At 37.8% G+C, this 27524-nt stretch overlaps 2 protein-coding genes across 6 annotated transcripts in view; both read left to right on the plus strand.

The window, feature by feature from the left end:
* LOC102157705 (uncharacterized protein NECTIN3-AS1-like) overlaps positions 1-5719 on the plus strand; it is a 128240-nt gene extending 122521 nt beyond the window's left edge. For all 5 annotated transcript variants that reach the window (XM_084991373.1, XM_084991375.1, XM_084991374.1 and 2 more), the window contains 2 exons: positions 1922-2625; positions 2802-5719. In XM_084991373.1, the coding sequence (XP_084847499.1) occupies positions 2242-2625; positions 2802-3104 (687 nt within the window). In that variant the 5' untranslated portion in view covers positions 1922-2241 and the 3' untranslated portion in view covers positions 3105-5719. The remainder of the gene's footprint in view (positions 1-1921; positions 2626-2801) is intronic.
* LOC146397740 (uncharacterized) overlaps positions 4415-27524 on the plus strand; it is a 55230-nt gene continuing 32120 nt past the window's right edge. Inside the window, exons 1-3 of the mRNA XM_084989977.1 lie at positions 4415-4492; positions 6839-7106; positions 10467-10618. Of these exons, the coding sequence (XP_084846103.1) occupies positions 4415-4492; positions 6839-7106; positions 10467-10618 (498 nt within the window). The remainder of the gene's footprint in view (positions 4493-6838; positions 7107-10466; positions 10619-27524) is intronic.

The following is a 27524-nucleotide window of genomic DNA, read 5'->3' on the forward strand; positions in this document are numbered from 1 at the left end:
TCTCAGGAAATGGTTTATTGCTAAGTTTTCACAGAAGCAGAAGATATCCAAGGGCACCTGGTGGACTAGAAGTTGGACAGGTGACATGGGGCCAGATCACAAAGGACCTGTATCTTTCTGGGGGAATAGGGAGCAGAGCATTAAATGGGAGAGTGGTAGGATCCAGTTTGTTTTAGAAAGATTATTTAGAAAGCTCATTTGTGAAGGGTGAATTTAGAGCCTTGTCAAAGTATGGTTCAGGCACAATGAGTGCCTGACTCAGGGCCATTTCAAGGCAGTGGAGAAGCCAGGTTAACTTTCAGAGTCTTGACTTTGCCTAGCCAACTTCTCTTTTTAGTTCTATCTGCACCTCTTTGGGGTCTGTTCTGGCTCCTACCTTGATAGTTGCTATCTCCATAGTTTCTTCTTATATAGTAGATTGATAGAACTTGAGCCTACAGTCGCTCATTTATTACATGGAATTTTTTTCTCTCTCAAAGACTTTACCAAACTTTCCTAATAGTGTGGAACTGAAACTTATTACCAAAAAAAAAAAAAATGTTAATATATTAGTAAATACATTCTGTCCTTAGATACCATCTTTTGTGACAAGTAATATTCTTTGGACTTGACATGTAATTTAAGTGATCTACACAAAATGCACTAATTCCTTCATGAAAATTTTATGGACATTTGATGTGTGAAGGCACTGTTAGCTTCACTAAAGGGTAACTTAAAAAGTACTGCATGTCCTCTTGCAGAATATACCAACTCTGCTTTATTCTTTACAACTACAAAGCAAGAAACTTTCTAGAAGCATTCAGTTCGTTCATTCATTCACTCATCCACCTATTAATCCATCAGTCAACAAACATTCATTGACTGTCTACTTTGTAAAGGCAAAGTAATGACATGAGGGACACGTTAGGGGTAGTAATAAAAACAGAACAGAGTTCGGATGGATCTCAGAGTTCTTTGAAAGTCCAGAATATAAAAATAACCTCAAGATTTTGGACAACTTAATCTTTAATACTAGGGCCACTTTCATTAAATATTAAAGACCATCTTGGGTTAGGGGCTAGAAAGTAAGGTTTTAGCTTCTTAGATAACCTCTCCTATCTTTGCCTTCTTGTTCCTTTGGTAGTTTCTTGAAGCTTATGATTACTGGACTGTGGAACTGTATTCATCAGGCCATGATAATTTCAAGAAATGGATAATTAAAATCTTTCCCATTATCTCTCTATAGGATTTTCTCCTTAGTCAAAAAGGGACTAGATAAGATAGTATGTTTTCTTAGGCAGATATGATAGAAAATATTCAGTGTACTCCCCCTTACTTCCTTATTGATGGATCTGTTTGCAAATTGATCAGTTCCACAATTTAGCTAGTGGTTGTTTGCATAAATGACTAAGGTTATAAGAGAGCATTTTAGAAGTACCATAGAACCAGTACATTCCAAATTTAGTGATTATGATTAAAGGAGTTCAGAGGAGAGAAATCATTATAGGCTGAGATGATTAGAGAAAACCAATAGGAGAAAGTGGGATGTTTTTAAAGAACAGTTAACTCTATGATCCCGTATAGTACCGCATGAAGTGTCCCTCTAAAGCAGTAGTTTTCAAATTTTAGAGTGCATGAAAATCACTTGCGTTACTAGGAAAAATGCAAATTCCTAGAACTCAGCTTTAGAGATTCTGATTGTAGGTCTGAGATATGTCCCCCAAAACTGCTTTTTCAAAACAAACAAACAAACAAAAAACCAAAACCATTAAGTGATTCTGATAGCCATGAAGAATACTGCTTTGGAAATTTGGTAAGTTTCTGCCCAGGAATTTATGCCAGGTTTGATGAAATCTTATTTCTGTGGATTTTGTGTGTCTAGGAGGAAACAACTCCCTGTTGAATTGAGCAATTACTTCAGTGACTCTCTCTCTCCTTTTAGGGAAGCTGAGATCTCCCAGGCCAAGAAGAACGACCTGAGGACTCTATTGCTGAAGGCCATTAAACTCCTTTAGATAAATTCAGAGGGGAAATCTGAGATCAGTACAGCTGTTGTGTCTATGATAGCTTAGGTTAAATCATTGGAAAGATCCAGGGTACTAAGCACTTCTTTAGCATTCAACTCTTGGTCCTTTTCATTGTGAGTTCCTTGTTCCTGCAAAGCTGGCTGGGGTCAGCATAGTGGGTCAAAAAAAATCCCTCAGTGAGAGAGGTTGGGTTTCCCCAATCTCCATCTCAAACCATGTCATTGATGACTTAAACATGTCACCAGATACTCAAGATACAGAAGGTAGGTTCCACCCATGGGAGAATGACCCTCTGAAGAGAAGTTTAAAGTCATCATCAGAGCCGTTGGAGGGGACATCTGAGAGTCAAGTGGGTGATGTTTCACGAGATTCTGTCATGCCTCCAGTCCAGAAGAGGAAGCTAGATCCACTTCCAAAAAAGCATAGACATCTTAGGAAGGTCGTAAGGACAAAGAGAAAGAGAAAGAGAAAGAGCAAGAGGAAAGAGAAAGTGGAGACCCACCACCCTGGTATTCTTCCAGCATCTTTAGTTAGACCACAAAATGAAGAAGATGAGGTGGTAGATAACAAGCTGACCCTACTCAGTGCCAAGGAAGATGGTCCTGACCTTCCCAACAAGGTAGGGGTGAGGCATGGGGTGGCATAATTCTGGGCTTTCCACACTTCCATAGGAAAAATAATGACAACTCTTCATTATAAGGAGCTTGAGAAACAAACTAAGATCCTTGGGCCCAGAGAGCATAAAGGAACTGGCATTGGCATTGAGAGCTTTCAACTTCTTTCTTCCACTTGCAGGAGAGATTGCAGAGTCAGCAGGATGAAGACACCTGTGTGATGCATCAGGAATATCCGATCCAGCCCTGTGAGCTCTCAGTGTCCCAGGAGCTCAGGCCCTCTTCTCCTGCAGAGACATCCTTGGCATCACCACCACTCTGCTTTGGTCGTTTTATAAGCTGTGTCTGCCAGACCTTCTCAAGGTCCAGGAAGAGGAAATCTGGAAGAGAGAGCACCAAGCAGGCTGAGGGAGGAGGTGATGCAAAGGCTCCAAGACCTGGTCTTCTGAGGGTTCTGGGCAAAAACAGAGTAGAGCCTCACTAAAGCCTGTAGCAAGTTGTAATTGCTTTAGGTTTCTCTTGTGTTTAGTTTTATAGTTTTCTCCATGTTATTGTTCCTTTCAGTTGAATTCTGGTCTGTCAAAGAGAAAGCTGTTTTTAAGCTGAGATCCTCAAGCCTAAAGAGGTATAAAGTCAAAGTAACTTTGAGGCTTTTAGTACTATGCCCAGTAGTAAGAGTGTGCTTCCTACTTCTTCCCATTAGACTGAAGTGGAATTCACTCTGGAGCAGTGGTTCCCCAAATTCATGCATATTTCATGCATGTATTTAGTGGGCTTAATTTTCGCTAACTTCTCTGAGCATGGAAGCCATACAATTTCATCATTTTGAGATATGTCTCCTGATGTTGACCCCCAAGCGGAGACTTCTCATGTTCAACCCCTCTCATTCTTTTTTCACCTTTGGCTAGAGATTCATTTTGCATTCTTTATTTTCAGTACTTTGTTGAAATTCTCCCCCTTTTGACCTGGTGTGGCTGTTTCTCCATGGGGGTTGTTATTACTGTTCTTGGACAGGATGCCATTGCCAGCTCTCCCATCTCCAAGAATTGTTCTGTTTCCTTCTGGTTACTTGTTAGTAAGATCCCTGGCTTCTGAGTGTGCCTCTGCTGTTTTTTCTGTGTGGAAAACATAAGTCACACTAGGTAATGCTCCTTCCTTATCATTCTTTAGCCAGACTCTCACAGAATCCTGAGTTCTGAGAACCCTAAACACAATAAGTGCTTTAAAAAAGATGTCAAGATCATTCCATTTCCCCCTTGTCCTTGCATGCTAGGTTAATCTTCTTCCCAGGATATAAAATAAGAGTTTAAGATAATCTTATACCTTCCTCTGAGGAGGAAGTAGGTTGAAGAAGAGTTTGTGAGTTTTTCTGTAGGTTTAGTTACCTGTTGTTATTTCCACTTTCCCAGTTTCCTAATTCATATAAGATTAATAAATAAAAGTACAAATATCAATAAATGTGTAGAGTATCTTCATAAGAGGGGAGTTATATACGTTATTTTCTTCCTTCTTTAAGATTGACCCTGGATGGTTACTATATTAGCATTAGAGAAGATGACCAATATATTTGTTTTGTTCTTGTCTTGCCTGAAACAGGTCTTTGTACTGTTGAGAGAATTTAGTTGGGGTGGGAATAGAATGCATTGTAAGAGCAGTGGCTGAGATCCTTAAGAGTGCCTTGGAAGTAATTGGTAAAAATTGACCTTGAGGAAGCCTTTTGCATTGTGGTGTGTTAAGGATCTCAAATTAGAATTAGAAATTTTATGAAATGTAATACTTAGTGCTTAGAGTAAAATGGGACCACTTTCTAAAATCAGTCATGCTTTGATACCTTTAGTTGTTCAAAAAGTTGTTGACTTCTTGTTTTATAGAGTATGATGTTTTAATAGATCTAATAGACCATTATAAATGGGCTTAAGCCATTGTATAAGTTTCAAATTATCCAAACTCTATTTATATACATATTTTCTCAATTTAATATAAGAAGCACACTCCCAGGTAAGGCATAATATACATAAAGTCTTGAGTCATAGAGCCTATTATGAAAGGCTCAAAGAAAGGTAGACATTGGTGTTACTGTTAATGTTATTATTGTTATTGTTTCTTATAAGATGTTTCAGGATGAGCTGTTCTAGTATAAAAAAATGATTAGTTGGAGCCTGCTTAGCCATATCTCCAACTCCGTCTCCCATACTGATTTTCACAAAAACTTTATTTACTCCAAATTTAGAGGACAGATTTCAGATAAGGAAAGATCTATGTAAGCACTTAGTTTTGAAACTCTTTTGCTCATGTATCTTTACTCCTTGCTCACAAACAAGAGAAAGGGTGTCCTCATCTCTTCTGATGTATTTGTATATGAGGAAATGTATATTCTCAGGCTTCATATTTTGTGTTACTGTCTTTATGGTTTGAATTATTAAACATGGTTTATGGCTTAATGAATTTTTTTGTAAAATGTATTTAGAAAGTTAGTACAGTGTATCAAAGTAAAAACATATTAAAAAATAAAACCTACTACTATCAAGGAAAAGTAAAGCTTAGGGGTCATTTTTAAAGCTTATTTTCGTGCAAGGCAGATAAATAGACATTGTTAATGTGTCGTAAACAGAAATAATTGATAAGTATAAAAATGATCTTATTTATTGTATTTAGTTCCCTTTCTTTCCATGGGAACTCTAAGAACTAGGTAGCTGGCAGGTATAGTTACTTCTTGAGGTCCATTAAGCTGAGGGGAAACGAGTCAATTAAACTTTTCCAGTGATTTTTATTCCAAGGTCACTCATTAAATCTGATAGGGTATCATAATACAAGTTCTTTAAACAGATTATTTAGCCATGAACCCATGGTTTTTTTTCTACATACGATTGCTTTTGCTGTAGTTCTTGTTCCAGCATTCCATACTGAAACACTTGCTGCTAACCATTTTGTTTATGTCAACTTGTCCTCATGTTATTGACCAAATTCCCACTAATGTCATCTTTACTCACCTGGAAAATTGTAACAATAAAAAAACTCTGGCTGATGTAAAGTTATACAAAGAACCAACAGAGATTGTACATAATTGATATACTTATTAAATGAGTTTTGACAGAAAAAGTAGAAACTTTCTAGTCTTGCCCTCTTATTTATCCGAGGAACCTGAAACATAAGTAGCTCTCTCAAGATAACATAGCTGATTAGTGGCAAAGCTAAAACAAATAATAGCTAACAGATTAAATATTGTGCTTTTTACTACATCATCTATAATCTCCAAACAATCTACACAGGGTTGGCATTAATATTTTCATTTTAAAGATGAGAAAATTTAAGTTCAGAAAGGTACCAGGACATGATGAGTTTAATTATTTATTTTTTCTTTTTAGGCTGCACTTGCAGCATATGGAAGTTCCCGGGCCAGGTAGTAAATCTGAGCTGGAGCTGCAACCTATGCCACAGCTGCAGCAGTGCTGAATCCTTAACCCATTGTGATGGGACAGGGATCGAACTAGTGCCTCCACAGAGAGAAACTGGATCATTAACCCATGGTGCCACAGCGGGAACTCCAGGACTTGATAAGTCTTGATGCAGAATCCAGACCCAAGTTTATTAGTCTCTGAAGCCTATACTCATTACATTCTATCTCTCAGTATTATAATATTATCAAATTTCTTTTGTTTGAGTCTAACTCTGTAATGTCAAGAACAGGCAATTTCTCTTATTTTCCAAAATTTAGATTTTAACCTTAATACGTGTACATTAAAAACAGTCCAATAAAAAGAGTCCAATTAAAAAGACTATTTCTTCTAGGTAAAATTTCTGTATTAGGCAGTTAATAATAAATTTATGAACCTAAGTATCATTGATAAAAGGAAATTGCAGTGTAATGTATACAAAGTTTTAACCAATTAAGCCAAGACAATTATTTAACTGATAAATGACCAAGAAAAAATAGAGACAGTACATAATCAAACAGGGCCCTCCACTCGAAAGGGTCATGAAACAAAGCACAGCTAAGATGAATTAAGCCCCATAGAAAGCTAACAGACTTGAGAGTGTTTCTAAACCACTTTCAGGTGAATGTTTTGGGATTTGGGTAGCAGAGAGACAGCCTCTTCTATGTAACCCAGTGACCCTTGAAATAAGTGAGTATACTCCTACTAATGAACTCCAGGCTTTAAATAGGAAATCTGAATTTTCTCACGCTTTACAACATTCTTTTCATTCTGACGTGACAAGGCCTCTTTCAAGACAAAAGGAAAGAACAACCAAACTGGAAGATTCAAGCCACCTGAGGACTGCGTGGCCAAGGAATGTTGTTCTTCAACTTTTCAAATTCAAGTCACGAGGACAGCTGTTGTCCCTGGGAGATCCGACTGGCGCAGGTTTCCTGAGCCATATTCTGTTGGCTCTAGAGAACTGCAGCACTGCTCCCATCATGGAAGTTCTGTGGTGGACAGTCTCAGACTTGTGGCTACCACCGCCCTGGTTCACCATGCTGGAGAAAGTAAGTCTTTGACTAGGATCCTTATTTCCTCCTCCGCACCCACCCCTGTATCTGAGAATCTGTCCCACAGTTGGTGAGAGGCCCAAGGAAGGCCATTTTTATAGAGGTATATCGTCTATCTGAAGAGAAAACCTCACAACAGATTAAAAGAATCTTTAAATAAGTTACAGAATTTTGAATAAATTCAGAATCCTAGGATTCTACTACCAATGATTTCTAATGTTAATTTGACTTCATTCCTAGTTGTAACCATCATTCTGTTTCTTGGGCGCCCGTGAAAACACACAGAGCTGGTTAGTTACAATGATATAGCCCTTCTGCTGAGCAGGACAATAGATCCATTCACAGACAGTGATGGAACAAGTAACTGGGATTTTAATAACTGCCATGAGAAATTTCCCCTTAATATCTGTCCCTTTACTTGAAAGAAAGCAGAGTTAGAATGATTGCAAAAATAAGAAAAAGTATATTTCAATCAGCATTTGCTACTAAACTTCTCCTTGGCCTGTGATGCTCTGGCTAAAATTTACATATGAAAGATAATAAATGAAAAATAAAACAGTAATCCCATAACCCCTTTTCTAAAAGCATTTATCTTAATTTAAAATTTGGATTCATTTTAAAATGAAAATTATGAACCAAAGGTATATATGTAACTCTATAAGTTGTCTAATTTCACCTGCTATGTAATTACATAATAAGCAGTTGGGCAATATCTGCCTGAGTCTGAATTTAAGTTAAAAACTTAAATGCTGAATCCCGGTTTTGCCATTTTCTATTGTGTAACTTTGACTACTTATTTGAACTCATTAATTTTTGGTCTCCTCATCTAAAAAAGGAGAATAGTTACACCCCAGAAAGTGGTTTTGAGGACTTCACGAGATAATTTCTCTGAAAAAGTCTAGTGGCTGTTTTGTAGTAGAAATCTTTTTGACATTACAGTGCTTACTGAATTCTTAAAAAACAAAACAAAACAAAATATTAACTTCACTAAGTGCTCTACAAGGCTAAGCAACTCATGGCAACCTTCGTGTCACAGAGAACTGATTTCATTTCTGGCGGTAGGTCATGTGGAGCAAATAGTTTTCAAATTTGTTTATTCCCAACTTGAGTCTCTAGAGAAAATTTTTATCTCAAAACCCCTTTATTGTTACAACTTGCAAATCATTATTAATTGGGCTTTTTATTCTTTATTTATAGGGCTGAACAGATACTCATCTTGTCATACACCAGTTTAATGCAACATCTTTAAAAAAATAAGTCTAGCATTTTCTAAAGCAGTTTATTCAATGGCTGTAATAGAATTGTGGTTCTTAACTTTTTCTGCTTAAACCCTCCTGAATGACAGGAGATTTCCTGTCAATAATAGTATTTCACTATGGCAATGATTATAAAATGTTTAATGAAATGATGATAGAAGCACCTACCAGGTATACTAGAATTTTGGAGAAATTATCATTGAAAAAAATCTCTCTCTCCCCATAAACTAATAAGCTCCTTTACCATTTCCCTTATCTCTGTTGAATATTACACCAAGACTGGAAATGTAAAGAACCATTACATTACAGTGATTATGACCTGGAGTTTTATTTTGTTCTATTCAATAAGCATGTATGAAACATCTGTGCCTAAACTGAAGCTACCTGATATCAAAGCAAAAAGATACATACAAAACAAGAACCTTGTCTCTCCTATTAAATAAGTTGCTGACTGTTAGAGAAAATAAGACAAGCATTCATTCTGTGACTACAGAACAATATCAAAAGTATCCAAATGAGTTCAGGAGAGAGTTTGACAATGTTTAAGCACAGATAGAATATCTTGCTTTGCAAGGATTATCACAAGGTGGAATATAGGAGATGCTATCTCTTAATAGGTAAATTTTGAGCTGCGTTTGAAGGAAGATATGGTCAACATTTTATCTACGGCCAAACAAGTTAAAATTACTTTAATGGATGGAATCCTGGAGGCTGCATGGAGCCAGAGCACAAGTGTGTCCACATCTAATAGAAAGCTGGCAGAAATGGTGAAGCCATTATAGTTGAGTCATTTGTCCAAGGGTAGGCAGTTTAAGAGATGGGTCAGGAACAGAAGACAGAGCTAGAAAGTTAGGCCCTGAGTCAAGGCAGAAGTGGTCCAGAAGCAATCACAAAGGAGGGAATAAAGAGGGTCTAGGACTTTTATCCAAACAGTAATAGGAAAGCCTATGGTGTGATGGCCATGAATGTTTTGGGGGTAAGTTTTCCTCCAAAGGAAAACAGGATGGACAACATTAAAGGACATGAAAGTAGATGATTCAGATGGACATGAAAGTAAATGATTCAGATCATGACAAAGGGTACATAGATGGCAATATTAAGTCATATCTTGGAGACATGGAGTAGCTTAGAAATGAGAAATAAGATGGGGCCATTTGAACCCCATATTTATATTCTGTACTTGGCTTTGATTCATTGAGAAAGAGCCCTAGAAAATTCTCGATTTTCTCTAAGGAGATAACATTGCCCAAGTTAGCAAGCCTGAGAAGGAGCAAGTGTGGGAGTAGAGATGTGCAAGGGAACTGACCTTGATTCAGCTAATGGCCTCGAAGAATACTTTGATTAGCTACCTTCTGCTACACTTCTAGGCTAGAGGATTGCCTCTTCTTCACTACTTGCTTACAAATAATATATTTTCATAAGAATGGTGGGTAAAATTAAAGGAACAATTCAAAAATAATCCTTAATTGAAAACACATAGTATTTTGTATTAGGAAGAATGTAGAAAATCACGATCTGACTATGGTTTCACATTTTACATTAGTTAAAAGTTAAACATGGAGTTCCCGTCCTGGCGCAGTGGTTAACGAATCCGACTAGGAACCATGAGGTTGCGGGTTCGATCCCTGCCCTTGCTCAGTGGGTTAACGATCGGGCATTGCCGTGAGCTGTGGTGTAGGTTGCAGACGCGGCTCGGATCCCATGTTGCTGTGGCTCTGGCGTAGGCTGGTGGCTACAGCTCCGATTAGACCCCTAGCCTGGGAACCTCCATATGCCACGGGAGCGGCCCAAGAAATGGCAAAAAGACAAAAAAAAAAAAAAAAAAGTTAAACACAATACGTTTGGTGGAAACTTCTAAGTGCTACAAGGGTCCTCCTGCCCAGTGTGGTGAGTGCCAGTGGAATAAGACGGGGTTTGGTTCAGAAGCAAAGGGAATCTATATTCTTGGATCAGTGAGGGGAAAGGCTTGGAAGTCTCCATGCGCTGGATTACTTCATAGTGATTTGTCAGCAGGGGCGGGGGAAGGAGCAGAGCTCTCGCGATTTTTAGGCCCCAGGATCTCGTTTGGGTGGAACGCTTTTTTTTTTTTTTTTGCCCATAGCTGGCTGCCGCCATGTTGATTGTGGCGTCCTTCGCTGCTCCGTCCACAGTGTTCCGGCACAGCCATTCTGTACTAAAGAGCTGGTGCGACGCCTCTGCTACGGGATTCTGGGAGCAAGCGAAACGAGACTAAGCAGGAAGGAGGAAAAGAAGGTTAGACTTTGTTTTACTATCTACTTTCTATTTTTATTTCCAGAGAGTTGTTAATGGGCTTTACCAGCGACGGTAACAGAGCAGTACAACCTAGTATTTGAAAAGTTTAATTGCTGGCATTACCACTGAGTAACAGTGTACCTTAAACAAATTCCTTTCGTGTGTGTGTGTGTGTGTGTGTGCGCGCTCTGATTCGCTCACGTGAAAGTAGAATAATTATATCTACGTTATAGAGCTTTAGTGAGAATTAAAGGAGGTAACTCATTTAAAGAACTTAAAGTAGAACTTGACACATAAAGTGCAAGCTGAACAAATATGCATCTGTTATCATATGGGCAGGATCCTTTCTTAAAACGCTGATTTGCGTGGGAAGAGGTGGTAACACCTCAAAGCGGAGGATTGAGGGAGGAGTCTGACTCAAACTAGAGAGGCTCCCAGACTCTCTGAACATTCTGAGCATGGCTCATCCCCATACCTAAAGAGACTCTGTGTGTTAAGATAGTTATTATATGACTATATGGTGTATTTCTTAGCATCTAATTACGAAGGAGTCAAATTCATCTTTCAGTGGTCAGCACAATGCCAAGCACAGTAAACATGGAATAACTACTCGGTAACTGGCGGTCAAGGAAATGAGTAAACAATTCATTGAAGAACAAAATACTCGTATATGCAAAATTAGATGTGCCATTGGCACAAACAGCATTTTGTCTCATTCTCATATAGCTTTTGCAGTGTTTGGCACTGAAGACAACTGTCGGGTCATGGCACATGATGGGAGAACCCCAAAAGGGACCGAGTATGAAGTTTTCATTAGCTAAGTGGGATAGGACATGTGATCACCTTTAAGCTGATTTAAAAAAGAGATTCGCAACTGTTGTATTCAGTGTTTAAGAAGTAATGTATTCCCCTTTTCAACGGTCTTGATACTTCACTTTAAATGCACAGGTGCGTGTGTGTGTGTGTGTGTGTTCACGCGCACACACACACACTTGCCTAGGTGCAAATACACAAATATATCACAGTTACAATATCCCTTGATTAATTGGGGGGGTAAATGCTATATAACAAGCTACCTCAAAACTTAGCAGTTTAAAATGATGTACATTTAACTCATGAATCTGTGGTTTGGTCAGAGTTTGGCAGGGAAGTATCATCCATGTTCTATGCAACATAGCTAGAGCAGCTCTATTTTTACTTTATCTTTTTAAGGCAATACCCATGGCATATGGAACTTCCTGGGCTAGAGGTTGAATTGGAGCTGCAGCTGCTAGCCTACACCACAGCCACAGCAATGCTGGATCCGAGCTGCGTCTACAACCTACGCCACAGCTTGTGGCAACACCAGATCCTTAACCCACTGAGCACTGAGTGAGGCCAGGGATCATACCCTCTCCTCATGGATACTATGTCGGGTTCTTAACCTGCTGAGCCACAGCGGGTACTCCAGGGAAGCTCTCTTTTGGACTGAAGGTTTCATATCCAAGATGCTACGCTCACATAATTGGCAACTTAGTGCTGGCTGTCATCTGCTTGCTCAGCTATGCTGCAAGCTAGGGACCTTAGTTTTTTCCACATGGGGTCTCTTTATAGACTGTCGTCATTCACAGCAATGGAGGCTGTGTTCCAGGAGTGAGCTTCCTAAGAGGACCAAGTAGATGCTAAGTTTTATGGTCTAGTCTCAGAAAACATGTAATGTCACTGCTGTTATAGGCCACTAGATTCAACAACATACAGACTGTCCCCATACTCCCCCTGCCCCCAAGCTCCAGAGGAGGAGTATCAGTGTCACATTGTAAGAGGAATGTGTGGAATGGGAGATCTTGTTGTGGCTGTCTTGGAAAGTAGGGTCACCGCTTAGAGAAATGCTAGTTCAAGTTCTAAGGTCCCAAAGTGACAAGAATATTCTGGTATATAGGAAATATTATCTGGAAGAGGTATATTCAAATAGAGGAGATATTTTTATTGAGATTGTGAAAAGATGGTTTTAACATGTTAAATGTGCTATGATACTTAGATTTGAAGGAAGTTCCCCAAAAGATGAATAGGGCAAAGGGAAGGGGGCATTAACTGGCTTAGGTAATTTAGCATGAAGAGCTGAGTGTTAACAGTTTAAAAAATAAAATTGGGAATTGTGCAGCAGCTTGATGTGGGAGATCTCAGTTCCCAGGCCAGGGGTTGAACCCAGGCTGCAGCAGTGAAAACACTAAATCCTAACCACTGGACCACCTTTTTAATTGAAGTATAGTTGATGTACAATATTATATTAGTTTCAGGTATACTGTATACTGATTTAACCTTTTCGTGCATTATGAAATGATCACTATGATCATTAGTTACTGTCTGTCCTCATACAAAGTTATTACAGTATTATTGACCACATTCTTTATGCTATATATCACATCTCTGTGACTTATCTATTATGTATCTGGAGGCTTGTGCCTCTTAATACCAGAAGGGGATATTCTGAACAGTCAAAGGCCTTCAGCTGTAACTCCTTTGATATAGCATAAAGTACGCATAGCTAAACCTAATTTTTCTCTGTGACTGAACAAAATTTTCCATCATAACCAGAGTTTCAGAAAAATCTAACCCACCAAATAGAAAGTAGACAGGAAAATCATAGGAAAATCTATATCTGAAGTATGTATCAGCATTTTTTGTTAGTAAATATTTATTTAACCTCTCACAGGTGAAATATAAATAATGACTGCAGTTTTCCTTCAAGGCAGATTAGAGTTCAGCTTTGAATAGTATTCAACAAATCAAATGCCAGCAGCTTTGACCACTCTGCCAGAGGAGAGGCATTTAAATGGTTTTTAAAAATTATCTATTTTAGGACTTTGCATGGAAACCCAGCAAAATCAGTTTGCTAAAATATATATCAGCTGGCCTGGGTGACTCTTCATAGTATCTGCCTGCATCTGCTTTATTCACAACTGAACTGCTATTGATTTGTGTAATGAAGTAATATCATGCAGGTGATAGTTTTCCCCAAAGCCATACCCTTTCTGTCTAGGATTTGGGGTGGAAAACAGAGACCAATAACAATACATTTTCTTCTTCAAAATATATTTGCTACTTTCAATTTCCTTCCTCCTACCCAAAGAAGACTGTCAAAGACAAATTATGATTCAACATGGCATTTTTTTCTCCTTATGAAATGTTACCTGGCAGATAGAATCTTCCCTGGCAAAGGAGAGGATAATCATGGTTGAAGTATAGCTGATATACAATCTTATGCTTGTTTCTTCCTTACTAGCATCTGAAAAGTACTCCATCATTCTTTTCCCACAATTACATTCTAACTGATCCCTTAGGCTCCCATAATTTCCTCTTGTTTGATAATTTAGCTTCCTGATGAAGAATCAGTGTCATTAAATGATGCCTTTGTGACGACTATGTGTACCTTATGTCTTACCACTACTATCAGGAAAGGGATAACGACTAGAATGGAAAATCATACAGCTAAAGAATTGGGAACATGCAATGAAAGGATTTGTATCTCCTTACCGGGCATTTCATGAATGGAGCTATGGGCTTATACACCTTGGAGAGTTGAAGCAGAGTCATAGGAGTAGGATCATATGACTGCTGATGACGGAGTTCCCGTTGTGGCTCAGAAGAAATGAATCTGACTGGTGTCTGTGAGGACGCATGTTCAATCCCTGGCCCTGCTCAGTGTGTTAAGGATCCAGTGTTGCCGTGAGCTGTGGTGGCGGTCACAGATGTGGCTTGGATCTGGCGTTGCTGTTGCTGGGGCGTAGGCCAGTGGCTACAGCTCTGATTTGACCCCTAGCCTGGGAACTTCCATATGCTGCAAGTGCAGCCCTGAAAAAACAAAACAAAAACATATGACTGCCAATGTCCTTTACACCTTACCATTTGCTGAGTAGTATCTGATAACTTGTTGAGTCTAGACAACTCATATGTAGGATTAAAGATGTTGTTTTGATCACAATGCATACATCTCAATATATTCTGATGCTGCCAGGGCATAGATACCGTGCAGCTGGGATTATTCTCCCTGACACTAGGCAGAGATTGAAAACAAACTTGTAGTATTTATTTCATCTCCTTGTAGTGATGACATTTCATGGGGTTGACAATTATACATTTTCTGTGAGTTCCACAAGTTCTTTAACCTCTGACCTTGTACTGATTGAACACACTTAATCGTTGACTGGAAGCACTTCCAAAAGGAGTTATTTTGAAGCTCAGTGCTGTGTGTCTCTTCTTTAAGTTTAATTCTCTTTATATTCTAAGTTCCACTTCTGTTTTCTGAATGACTACATTGCATTCAGAATATTCCCTATAACATTGTCTTAAGATGCTGATATGACATACCATATAAACAGTTTCATTTTACATTATGCATGCTCTTCTTTCTGAAGAAATGTTAAATGAACCTGTTACATTTTACTTTTAGGAGCTAAGCTTGGAAAAACGCTTCAAACAGCATGACTTCTTTAGACAGGTGGTAATTTATTGTTAGGCATTCTGAAATGGTTTGTCTGGCAGAAATAAACATACAATAAAATTATCCAAAAAGCATTCAGGTGAGTGTTTTGATTCAACAAATGACAAGTAAAGTTTGAAATTTGACTATTTGTGAATTGCAGTAGCAGCTTTAGCAATTGAAGGGATATGAAGACAAATCAGATGGAAAGGAATTTTGATTTTCATATGGAAAATGTGCAGTTACGTGGAAGATACTAAAGGTACTAGAAAAACTTCAACAGGGAACTAAAAATTAAGTTTAAGTAACCAAGAAGATCAAGAACACATGGTGATTGACAAGTATTAATAGAGCTATTAAAGATGTTTTTGAAGCAAATGCACATGGCATATTTCAGTATTTCTTCAATGATTTCAACATAACACTTTTTTTTTTTTTGGTCAGCTAGTTGAGTTTTAGCAGATGATATATAAAAAGCTAAAAGGCTACATGGCAAGAGAAACTTTTTAATTGTCTGACTGCCAGTCTTTTAAAATACCGTGTGTGTGTGTGTGTGTGTGTGTGTGTGTGTGTGTGTGTACAGAAACTAAATTGACAAGAAAGATTGTAAATCACAAGTAAATAAATAACCAAACAAAATGTAGTATTATATTTATATCAGTTAGAACTAGACTCTTCTTTAATTCATAATTATGCTTTTGTACACCAATTTGTTCTAGGCAGGAATGTGAGAAAATACATATTTATATTGGAGAACCAACACTATACTTTTCTCCAAAGATGTATTTAAGTAGTAAAAAATTAGGGAAGACATCAACACAGAGGTCAACACAAATAAGAGTTTAGTGTTGGAGAGGAATGTTATAAAGATTAATAAATTTAAATCTCACCTATCTATTCCTGGATCTTTTAATCCTGAAAGTCAAGTATATATCAGTGTTTCTAAAATTTTATGGGTGTCAGAGTCCTTGGAGAAGATTTTTCAAAAATTTTTTTTTTTTTCAAAATATTTTTGCTTGGGTTTCCACCCTCAGAGATTCTTGAGGTAGGCTTCAGGAACCAGGATTTTTAACATCGTTCTTTGCCCCACTTCCCAGATGTGATTCTGATAGACACCATGTCTGAGAACAGATAACACACATATAGTATGAAAGAAGACCATGGCGCTTGAATGGAAACCATTTATACTTTAAAAATGTCAGAGTTCATCTAGAGTCCATAGTACACATGGACTCTTTAAAACACATTTTGATTCTGGATTAGTTCACATTTTACTTTTTGCATGTATATTCTAGAAAATTTTCAAAATTGACATAGAATACACTTGTATTAATTTATGAAATGACACACTATTAGGATTGGGAATTCTATTAATGACGTAATTTTAAGCTGTTAAAACGCTTTTCTTTTGACTTTGGTGCCAGATGAAAAAAATTCCAGCTTTCTATAATGATGCACAAAATTTGTTAGCATACAGATATTTAAGTCAAGAGTAATGAAAAATTTAGGGCCTTATTAGTGCTCTAACCTGTCTATGACTTATCAGCACTAGGCTTTATCATTCCAACTGGCTATTTACTCTCAATTCACTCTGCCTTGTTCTTAACTGGTAAAACCCAAGAAACAAAGGACTTTTAATAGCCTTGCAGCAGGCCTGGTAATGGTGGGTGGGAGGTAGGTTAATCCTTTGAAATGAAGACCAGTAGTTTGTGAAGGGAGTGTTAGCTGTGCATTTTTAGCCCTGGTTGGTAGAAGCCTAGGGAGGAATGGTGTAGTTGAAGTGCCCAGCCTGGGTCACAGGTGTGCTTGTGTTGGAGGACTGAAGGGAAGGAGGGGGAATTATTGACCATAAACCTAAGGCCAGGCCACACACGAGCAAGATACTGGGGAAGGCTAGGTAAAGCCTGCCTTCAGAGATGGTCTGTTGTGTTCAATATCTGCTCAGGCTTCAGGGCAAAGCTCTCAAAATTTGAATTGCACATCTGTCAGTTATCAGCTATCTGATGATTGACAAGTCACTTACTCTCGCTGATCATTACTATTTGTTTAAAAAAAAAAATGGATAGGAAGTTCCTTTTGTGGCACAGCAATAATGAGCCCGACTAGTATCCGTGAGAATGTAGATTCCATCCCTGGCTTTGCTAGATTAAGGAACCAGCCTTGTTGTGAGCTATGGTGTAGGTCTCAGATGCAGCTTGGATCTGGCATTTCTGTGACTTAAGCCAGCAGCCCTAGCTCCAATTCTACCCCTAGCCTGGGAACTTCCATATGCCACAAGTGCAGCCCTAAAAAGCAAAAAAAAAAAAAAGGTTAATAATAATATTTGCCTCAAAAGAGTTTGATTGGATTAAACTCTTTTATTTGAGGTAGTGTATATTCCCCAATGTCTTAAATCTATTGAGGAAGTAGGAGCTATTTGGGGTGGAAACACCACCATTCAAATAAGGATGGACCTATGAATGGTAATTTAACATTATGTATAGTGGAATTCTTTTATTCACTGAATCATTTATTAGTTTATTTGATAGGCATTTATTAAGCCCTTATGTGCTCACTGGACTTGGAAATTACTAAGTACTAGGGATAGAAAGGTGAATTAGAATCCTTTGCAGCAGGGAGTTCCCATCATGGCTTAATGGAAATGAATCTGACTAGTATCCATGAGGACTCAGGTTTGATCCCTGGCCTCACTTAGTGGGTTAAGGATCTGGCATTGCCATGAGCTGTGGTCTAGGTTGCAGACATGGCTTGGATCTGGCGTTGCTGTGTCTGTGGCATAGACCAGTGGCTACAGCTCTGATTCAGCCCCTAGCCTGGGAACCTCCATAACCAGTGTGTGCAGCCCTAAAAAGACAAAAAGGAAAAAAAAAGAATCCTTTGCAACAGAGCATTAAGGAACATGTCCTATAGTCACACAACTACACCCTGTTATTCAAAGGAAGCTATTTCAATAATTTAATTAAACTTTTGTTACTGTATGTTGTCATCTTTGAGAAGGTCCTGCAATCCACCCCCCAGTTTTTTTTTCCTCACTAGAATACCAAGCTAATAAATAAGCTGAATGAGTAAATCATTTGGAGATCAAAATACCCCATGTAATTTACATAAAATTACTGATATAATTACTGATATAAATTTATTTACATAAATTTACTGATATAAGCCATATAAACAGTATGGCTTATATCAGTGGGTAAGTTTCCCAATACTGAACTCCAGAATTAGTAAAACCTACTCAATGAGTCACAATAAATGCTGCACCATTGTATACCTGTACCACAGGAACAAGGCCTTTACCACCAAGTTTATCATGTGATGTAGAGAAATTAAGGACACATTCCTTCTGTAGGCAAGAGAAGGGGGAAGTGGAGGTGGCTAGGCAGTGCATGCCCTGCTTTTCCTTCCAAACTCACCAATTATTTTAACTCACTCCTAATTCCTCAGGGAGCAGTAGGTAAGGAGGAAAAGAGAAGCCAGGAGCATTATAGGGAATAATACAGCAGGAGCATAAGAGAATGTCCCACCTGTCCTCCAAGACATTACTATTTTTAGCATTATAGCTTGCCAGATATATTTTAGTATCTATTCTCTTTGCTATACATACTCCCATGAGGTAGCTTTCCTTTTCCTTCAATTATTCACATCTTAGAAAATTTTAAAAAAATGAGACATTTGATTCTAGACATAATGGAATGCACACACTCCACCCTATCTCTTTCACTAATTACAACTACAAGTTCCAGAATAAAATACATTAAGCAACTAACATAAGATTGAAAGATGCATAAACAATGCAGGCTGGGCAATGATCTCAGGACTGGAGGAATGATCTGACAATGAGTTTCCTGTGAATTTTTTTCAATACCTGTCTCCCTTACCATCAGCATGTGGTGGCAAATTCTGAGAAGAGTCCTGTGGACTCTTCTCACCCTATACAAAGTGAATGGAAAAGAGGTGAGACCCTGTCACCTTGCCAGTAGCATGGCAACAGCAAACACTACAGGGCCAAAGCCTATAAAATTACCTAGCCGTATTGCTCTACAGAGTAACAGTAAGAAGATAGAGCCCCTCCCCCTCCTCACTGGTGTGGCAGAGCTTAAACGACCACACCTTGGCATCAGTGTGAAGAGGCTAACTTCTCATCTTTTTAACAAGAATGTGAGGAGGATGGAACCCTGAAACCACAGTGGAAAGAAAGGATAGGGGAGGGAAAGTAGCTGGACAAAGTGAGCATATAAATCAGTGTTTAAAGTCCTGGACAAATTCATGAACTCTGCGTGCATGAAACTAAATGGAATTGGCTTAGCAAAGGTTTTGAACACTGAACCTTTGCTCAGGTTTCAGTCTGAACTCTGGGTGTGGGTGGCTTACAAACTGTGCAAACTAGATATCATTGCAATTTCTTGAAAATTAAATTGACATTTGAAAGACAGCCCACAGAAAATGGGCCAGCATATATGTTAACTGCCTATGAAACAAAATAAAGCAAAAAAAAAAAAAAAACCAACAAAACCCCAGAAATCCATATTCTGCAGAAGATTTTAATATGATCCAGAGTCTCATAATATAATATTTTAATTGTCCAGGATATAGTCCATAGACATACAAAGAACCACAAAAATCTGAACAACTATCAAAAAAGGAAACCAATAGGCACCAATCACAAGATGAACCAAATGTTGGAATTATCAGAATAAGTCTCTGAGAGAGTTATTATAACCATGCTCCAAGAAATAAGGGCAAACACTCTTGAAAAGAATGAAATGATAGACATTCTCAGCAAAATAATAGAATTTATACCTACAAAATTAGAAGAAAATTTTCAAATAGAAAATTATAATGAAAAAATTTAAAATCACTGGAGGAATTCAGTAGCAGAATGTGGATAAGAAAGGGAGGAGTCAGTGATGGAGCAATGGAAATTATCCAAACTAAAAACAGAAAGAGAGAGAGAGGGAGGAACACAGCCTCAGCGACTTATGGGGCAATATCAGTAGGTCTAATACATATAAAAGGAGAAGAGAAAAATATATAAAAAAGCAAGGAAAACATAGATATAGATGACTTGAACAACACAACCAAATTTACCTAATTGACATCTATAGGACCTTCCACCTCACAAAACCAGAAGACAAATTCTTTTCTAGCACGATGGACAACTTTAAGCACATAAATTTCAACTTAGACAAAATAGACCAATTCTTTTAAAGACATAAATGTCAAAACTCAATTAAAAAAATAGATAATGTGAATCACCCTGTATCGAAAGAAATCTACTTCATAAACACCTTCAGAAATATTTCCAAGCCCAGATAATTTCACCGATAAACTTTTCTAAATATTTAAGAAGGCAATAACATCAATTCTTAACAATCTTTTACTTAGTTGGAAAAGAAAGAATATTTTAATTTAATGTATATTTAATTTTATGAGGCTAGCCTTACCCTGATAGCACAAGAAATGGAAACTACAGGCCAGTATTCCTCTTGAACACTGAAAAATCCTCAACAAAATATTTGCAAGTAAAATCGAGCAATGTATAAAAAGAAAAACACATCATGACCACGTGAGGTTTATCCTAGGGAAGCCTAGGAGGCCTCCAGGTATTAGAAATGCCAAATCGGGAGTCCTCCCATCATGGCTCAGTGATTAAGGAACCCAACTAGGATCCATGATGATTTGGGTTTGATCCCTGGCCTTGTTCAGTGAGTGGTTAAGGATCTGGCATTGCCGTGAGCTGTGGTGTAGGTCTCAAATATGGCTTGGATCTGGCATTGCTGTAGTTGTGACATAGGCCAGCGGCTGTAGTTCTGATTCAACCCCTAGCCTGGGAACCTTCCTATGCCATGAGTGCAGTCCTTAAAAGCAAAAAACCAAACCAAAACAAAAACAAAAAACAGAGAAGAAAAATGCCAGATCATTCCTCTATTCCTGGATTAACTGTCTACAATTAGTCAGTGTGCATAATCTATTAATTAATAACAACAATGAATGATCATATCAATAGATTCAGAAAGAGCATTTTGACAAAATTCATCATCCAATTCATGGTAAAAGCCCTCAGCACACGTGGAAAGAAGGGAATGTCTACAATCTGATAAAAGGTATTTATGAACACCCCAAGGCTAACATCATACATAATGGTGAAAGACTGATTTCTTTTTTGTTAACATCAGAACCTAGGCAGGGATGTCTACTCTCACCGCTTCTATTCAATATTGCATTGGAATTCTAGCAAATGCATTAAGTCTAGAAAATGAAACAAATGGCATTTTCTTTTTCTTTCCTTTCACATAGCTGGTCAGGAAAAAAAACTTTTTACTTGCAGATTATGTGATTGTCTATGTAGATAATCTCAAGGAAACTTAAAAAAAAGAAAACCTCGAAATAATTGAGCTTAGCAAGACCATAGGATAAAGAAGGAATACATAAAATTATATTTTTATATTCTTAACAAGAGTTGGAAAATAAAAATTTAAAATTCAGTAATTTTTATGATAGTTCCAAAATGGAATACCTCGGAATAAATATAACAAAATGTCAGCAGGATTGGTATGCTGAAAACTGTAAAATAGTGATGATGGATAAACATATCTTTGTGGATTGGAAGATTCAATATAGTTAAAATGTCAATTGTCTCCATACTTACCTGAAGACTTAGTGCAATCCAAAATAATATCCCAGCAGGATTTTTTGATAGATATCAATAAGATGATCATAAAGTATATGTGGAAAGTCAGAGGAATTAGAAGAGTAAAATGATTTTTTAAAAGAACAGAGTTGAAAAACACAAACTACTGAACTTTAAGACATATTATGAAGCTATGGTAGTCAAGACAGTGTGATATTGGTGAAATAATAAATACATAGAACTTTGGAACAGAAGGGAATATCCAGAAATAGACCCATACAAAACTGGCTGAGTTTTGACAAGGATATAATGGCAATTCATTGGATAAAGGGCAGCCTTTTCAACAAATAATACTGGAAGAACTGGAAATACATAAGCAAAACAAAGAGCCATCTTCTACACCTTACTCCATAAATAAAATTTAACTTTCAGTGCATCATAGATGTAAATGAAAAAGTAAACAGTGAAATACTTAGAAGAAAAAATAGAGGAAAATATTCCTGACCTTCAGTAAGGAAAGAGTTCTTAGATACAACATCAAATGTGCAGTTCATGAAAGGAATAACTGATCAATTGAGCTTTATCAAAAATAAAAACTTATATTCTATACAGGACATTATTAAGAGAATAGAAGGAAAACCCACAGTCTGGGAGAAAACATTTGCTTATCAGTATCAGGCAAAGGATTTCTATCAGAATATATAAAGATGTCTCAAAATAAAAAAAATAAACAATCCCATTAAATGATATAAATTTTTTTGGTTGTGATGATTTACAACTATAAATGAAATAAAATTCATTGAGTAATAAATATTTTAACTCAAAAAAATGGACAAATGTTTAAACAGGCACTTCACCAAAAAAGATTATTGGTGGCAAATAAGGACATGAAAAGATGTTCTATGTCAAAAGTCACTAGGAAATAAAAATTAAAACCACCACAGACAGCATTGCACACAGACAGCATAACACTTACTAGCTTGGCTAAAACAAAAAATACTGATGATATCCAGTGCTGATAAAGATGTAAAGCAAGAGGAACTCTCGTACATTGCTGATAGGAATTCAAAATGTTACAGTCACTTTGGGAAACAGTTTGGCAGTTTCTCAAAGAGTTAAATGTACACTTACTATATGACCCAGCAATCCCACCTTTAGGTGTGTATATTAAAGTTCATATTCACCTAAAAACTTGTTCATATATGTTTATAGTAGCATTATTAATGATCTTCTAGAACCAGAAACATCACAAATGTCCTTCAACAGGGGAATGCATAAACAAAACTGTGGTAATCTACGTATAGAATATTAATCCCCAATAAAGAGGAAGCAGAAATTGAAGGAACATCGTAAATCAACTATACTTTAATAAAAAATTTTTTAAAAAAGAATGAACTATTGACAGAACTTGGATGAATCTCCAAAGAATTATGCTGTCAAATAATTCAAAATGAAAATGTTATATATTTTATGAATCCATTAATATATCATTCTGGGAATGCTCCCCCCCCCCAAAAAAAAGAAAGGAAAAAGGAATAGAGAACAGATCAGTGTTTGAGGGGTTTAGGAATGAGAAGGTTCTAAATGCAGTTGGAAAGCCTGAGGAAATTCTCTTGGTTGCTGGAACTCTTCTGCACTCTTTTGCAGTATAGGTAAGAATTTACACATGTTAAAATATCACAGAACTATACATCAAAAAAAGTGAATTTTACTGTCTGTAAATTAGAAATTCATCTGTATCAGCACTGTTTAATGTAGACTGGGGGAAACAGTGTATTCTAGCTCTGTCTATAATCTGTAGTTACACACTAATTGAAGGAATTAAGTATTTTGTTCCTTTATTAATATATTTTAATATTCAGCCAGGAACTTAGTAGATGGCCCAAAGGATAATATGAAAAATAATAGCTTTAAATGCAGATGTTTTCAAGGATTTTAAGCTCCCACTGTTTCATCTTCATACACTAAGTTCTCCCGTCTGCATTTTAATTAAAATGATAATTTCTATAAAATATTTAATCATTTATCTTTAGTAATACTTTTTAAAAAATAGAATAAGATGAAATCTTTGCTGCTCTCCTCAATGCCCATTTCTGCATCTTTCCTAATTTATTGACACAAACTTTTGTTCTCACCAGAGACTTGAGGTAGAAGCTTTACTTAAATTGAGTGTGTTAATATGGCTTTGGTGAAAAAAAAAGTGTACTGGAATGTCCCACTCCACAAAACAATGCTTTTTCAAGACTAGAAATCAGTATAGTGTATATTTTCACAAACTTCTAATATGAGAATTCAAGATCAATTAGGTGTCATAAACTGCAAAAGCCCTAAAATTTTAATCTCACTTACAAGCTAACAAGATAGCCTGCCACAGTTTCATAGATGCCTTTTGACAGAGCTTCAAAAATCATCAGTCACTGAGACTTGTAGCTCAAAAAAGTCTTTATTTTGGGGGACAGAAAAGTAGAGAACTTACCCTTCCGTGAGGTACAGCCTCCTATTTAGCCTGTTGGTTAGTCCACATTCAAAGGAAACTTATTTGCAGATTAGCAGATAAAAGGACTAAGTGAGATACATTCTGTCATGTTCAAAAGAGTATAATAAAGTGCTGAGGCTTTTTGGTGGGAGGAATAGGAGAGACAAGAGTTTTTCCTTGACTGCCAGAGAGATGGAGTGTTTCGAATATGTTCATGTAGTCCCAAGAAACTTTACTTAAAGAATAAACCTCTGGATTTTACTGGGGTTTATCAGCTACCTCTACTGGTAAAGCTATGATAACAATGCAGTCGGGGCCATTTAGACTGAGGCCTTTGCCTTGCCAACCCACAGGATACCAACTTCAGAGTGAAAGCTCTGAACACTATAAGGTAAAGGCACTTGCACTAAGTTCTAACCCACTCATTGGTGGCAAAGAGCAGTGGAGGTTAGTTAGACCTGATGGTTATATGCTGGAAGCCTAGTCACAGGAATGTGAGTTGGTTTTGGCATTCAGGTGGCAGTTCATAGAAAATAAGTCATTGGCAATGTCCTAGGCAGCATATCAAGTACCATTAGTCTATGCAGTAGATTCAGTTCCAATCACAGTGTCTGAAAGAGCCAGGGCTATGGGAGCAACTACTGAATTCATTGATGATGAAGCTATTTTAAACCGCCAGCTCATGCTGGCCTTTTCCATTAGCCATTTAGGGATGTAGCGTCTTTCACTGTTCCTGCTGCCTTTAGGTCCTCAATCAGGACTGTGATTTCTTTTTTTTCTCTTTGGATTCTGTTGTTTCTGTTTGACCACCTGGGAAGGAACATAGATTGGAGAATGACTTACATGTTTTTCTAGTATTTCTCTACATGCCATAGTTCCTGAATAGGAGAATACCTTCTGGCACTTACAAGCCTTCACTGTACAGGCATGGAAGATATTAATGCCAGTTACACATTCAGCAGTGCAAGCCACAGTGACAGTACATTGAACCATTCCAAAGGGCCCCACCTGCAAGGTCAGGTTAGCTTCCCTTCTTCTCTATGAATGCTGCTCAAACCCTATGATCTGAATCCAGGTATTTCCTCCCCCCTTGGGGCTGGCTAGTATGGTGTCTTGTTCTACGTATCAAGCAAAGCATCCAACTTGAGTTCTTCTCTTTCCACTGTTCCTCAGCATACTTGGGCTGGTACATATAGCCTTTGGGGATAGGGGGACTTTGGCTTTACCTCTAATCAGCTTTCTCTTCAAAGCAGTTGTATTTGGATTGGAGGAAGAGAGAGGATGACTCAGCTTCGGTGAGGAAGTCATATTTACTTTCCATTTTGAGTGGTATGACTGCTAAACACAACTCAACCAAATGAACCTCCAATGCTTTTGAGCCAATCAAAAATTCATTATCAAGCAGCAAGGTCATCACATCCAGCTTTGAAGACCTGTAAAACCAGACACCTTGATTGCTACTTATGGTCTTGGGGTTTATGCCTGTTGCCTAGATTAGCCTTTATTCTCACTATGACAATTTTTATAAAGGAGTCTACCTTAATCTATAGTACCCACTGCCACATCACCAAATTCTCCTTAAGTTCTTGCTTGATTTCAACATAGGACAAAGGGAGTTTTCCAGGGCAGCATGGCTGACAGAAGACATTTATCCAGATTTCTTTGGGTAAGTTTTTCCGTGTCTAGTAAGTTGCCTTAAGAGCCTGAACACTAGTCAATGCCTCATTAGTGCCTTCCTACTGAAGGTTACCTGTCTCAGAGAAATCTCCCTGAGAAGAGCCAAATCTCCCTTTTGGCAGCCAGGGTCCACTAGAGAAATACCTGGGGCTTATTGATGTTGCCTTTGAATGGATCTAAGATTGCCATTCCACACTGCAGGGGGAGCTGATCCATACACAGCCCAGCTGTTGCTATCCTTTCTTAATAAGTACTGTGTATTTCTTTCTCTCATCTTTCAGTGGACCCAGCCAAAGTTCCAAAGATTTACCTGCTTTCTTTCTACAGTGATCACAGACTTCCCTTTTCACATTCAGTGTGGGTGTACCTCTCTGTAACTTGTCCAAAATGGAACTCAATCTTGGGCTTACCTGGAATAAATCTGCAACCATCTTTTTGATTTCTCCTCATTAATAGGCAGTAAAGTGGAGGTGCCTAGGTGACCATACAGTTTGGTCAGATATTCGATACTGATCAGGTAGAACTTTTTCATTTCTACTCTCCTCCCCTCTGGGTTAATATGGAGATACTTGATTCACTTCTTCTGTTAAATCATCCAAACTTTGTTTACATGGGTCAGTGGAAGGAAGGAAGTCATAAGTTTCAATTTTCAGAATAAAGAAATCATTTTTACCAAAAAATAATTTAATCAAAAAGAAGAATGAGATGTTAAATTCATGCATTTCTAAAAAAAGGGGAGGGGGTGAGTGGGGGCAAGGTGGTGTAGAAGGAAAAGGTATTAAAGCTTGAGTCCTAAAATATATGGGTGAGTTCTGATTAAATTTACCAGGCATAAGCATCGGTAGAAGAAAACAAGATATGAGATATTGGACAAGTTACAGAGAAGGCAGTCTGTCATTTCTATGCCTTTTCTCAGTACACACATTTGAAGTACTTGTGGATAGTTTCAGCATGCTAATGTGGCATAGAACCCACAGGTTGAGGGCCCAGAATTGGGTATTTGACATACCAAGGAATAAGTTCCAACCATACCACTTGCCCATATAATTTTAAACACATTTCTCAACCTTCTTCACCTAACTTCCTTAAGTTTTATCTGTGCTGTGACAATAATATATAATTTATATTGGTTGTGATGATTAGAAGATAATGTATATGATTAGCATGATGCTTAGCACATAACTTCTGAATAAATACCCAGCTATTTTTTAAAAGAAAAAATTTAGGGAGGCAAATATGTGTTTATTTAAAGAGAGAAGAGAGAGAAGATTGGTGTGGAGAAAATACAGGCACAGGCAGGCTGGGCTGTGGGGTGGTGGAAAAGGAGAGAGAAAGACAGAGACAGATAGAGGAAGTGAGGAAGAAAGAGGAAGGGAGCCAAGGCATGATTTGGAGGTTGTTTAAATCACTCCTATGGGGGCAGTCCTTCTGGCTTTCTCTGTCCAGTTGTCTTGCTTTCCTGGCTTTGGCCTGACTCAGGGCCCTACCCTCAGGATGGGTTTTGCTCAAGGGTCTCTGGGAAGTTGACAGGGTGTGCTAGGGTCTGATGCCCCTCCTTTCCCTGACCCCTCAGGAACCTTTCTGCGAGTGTGTAGTTCTGGAGGTCTCCTGGACCTCAAGAATGAGAAATAGATGGTCTTTATCTTTTATCTAAGCAGGATGC

Source organism: Sus scrofa, chromosome 13 (genome assembly GCF_054392235.1).
Source record: "Sus scrofa isolate SSC_HxYL_T2T_F1_AM1 chromosome 13, Sscrofa_HxYL_maternal_Yorkshire_Landrace_v2.0, whole genome shotgun sequence".
Taxonomy (NCBI): Eukaryota; Metazoa; Chordata; class Mammalia; order Artiodactyla; family Suidae; genus Sus; species Sus scrofa.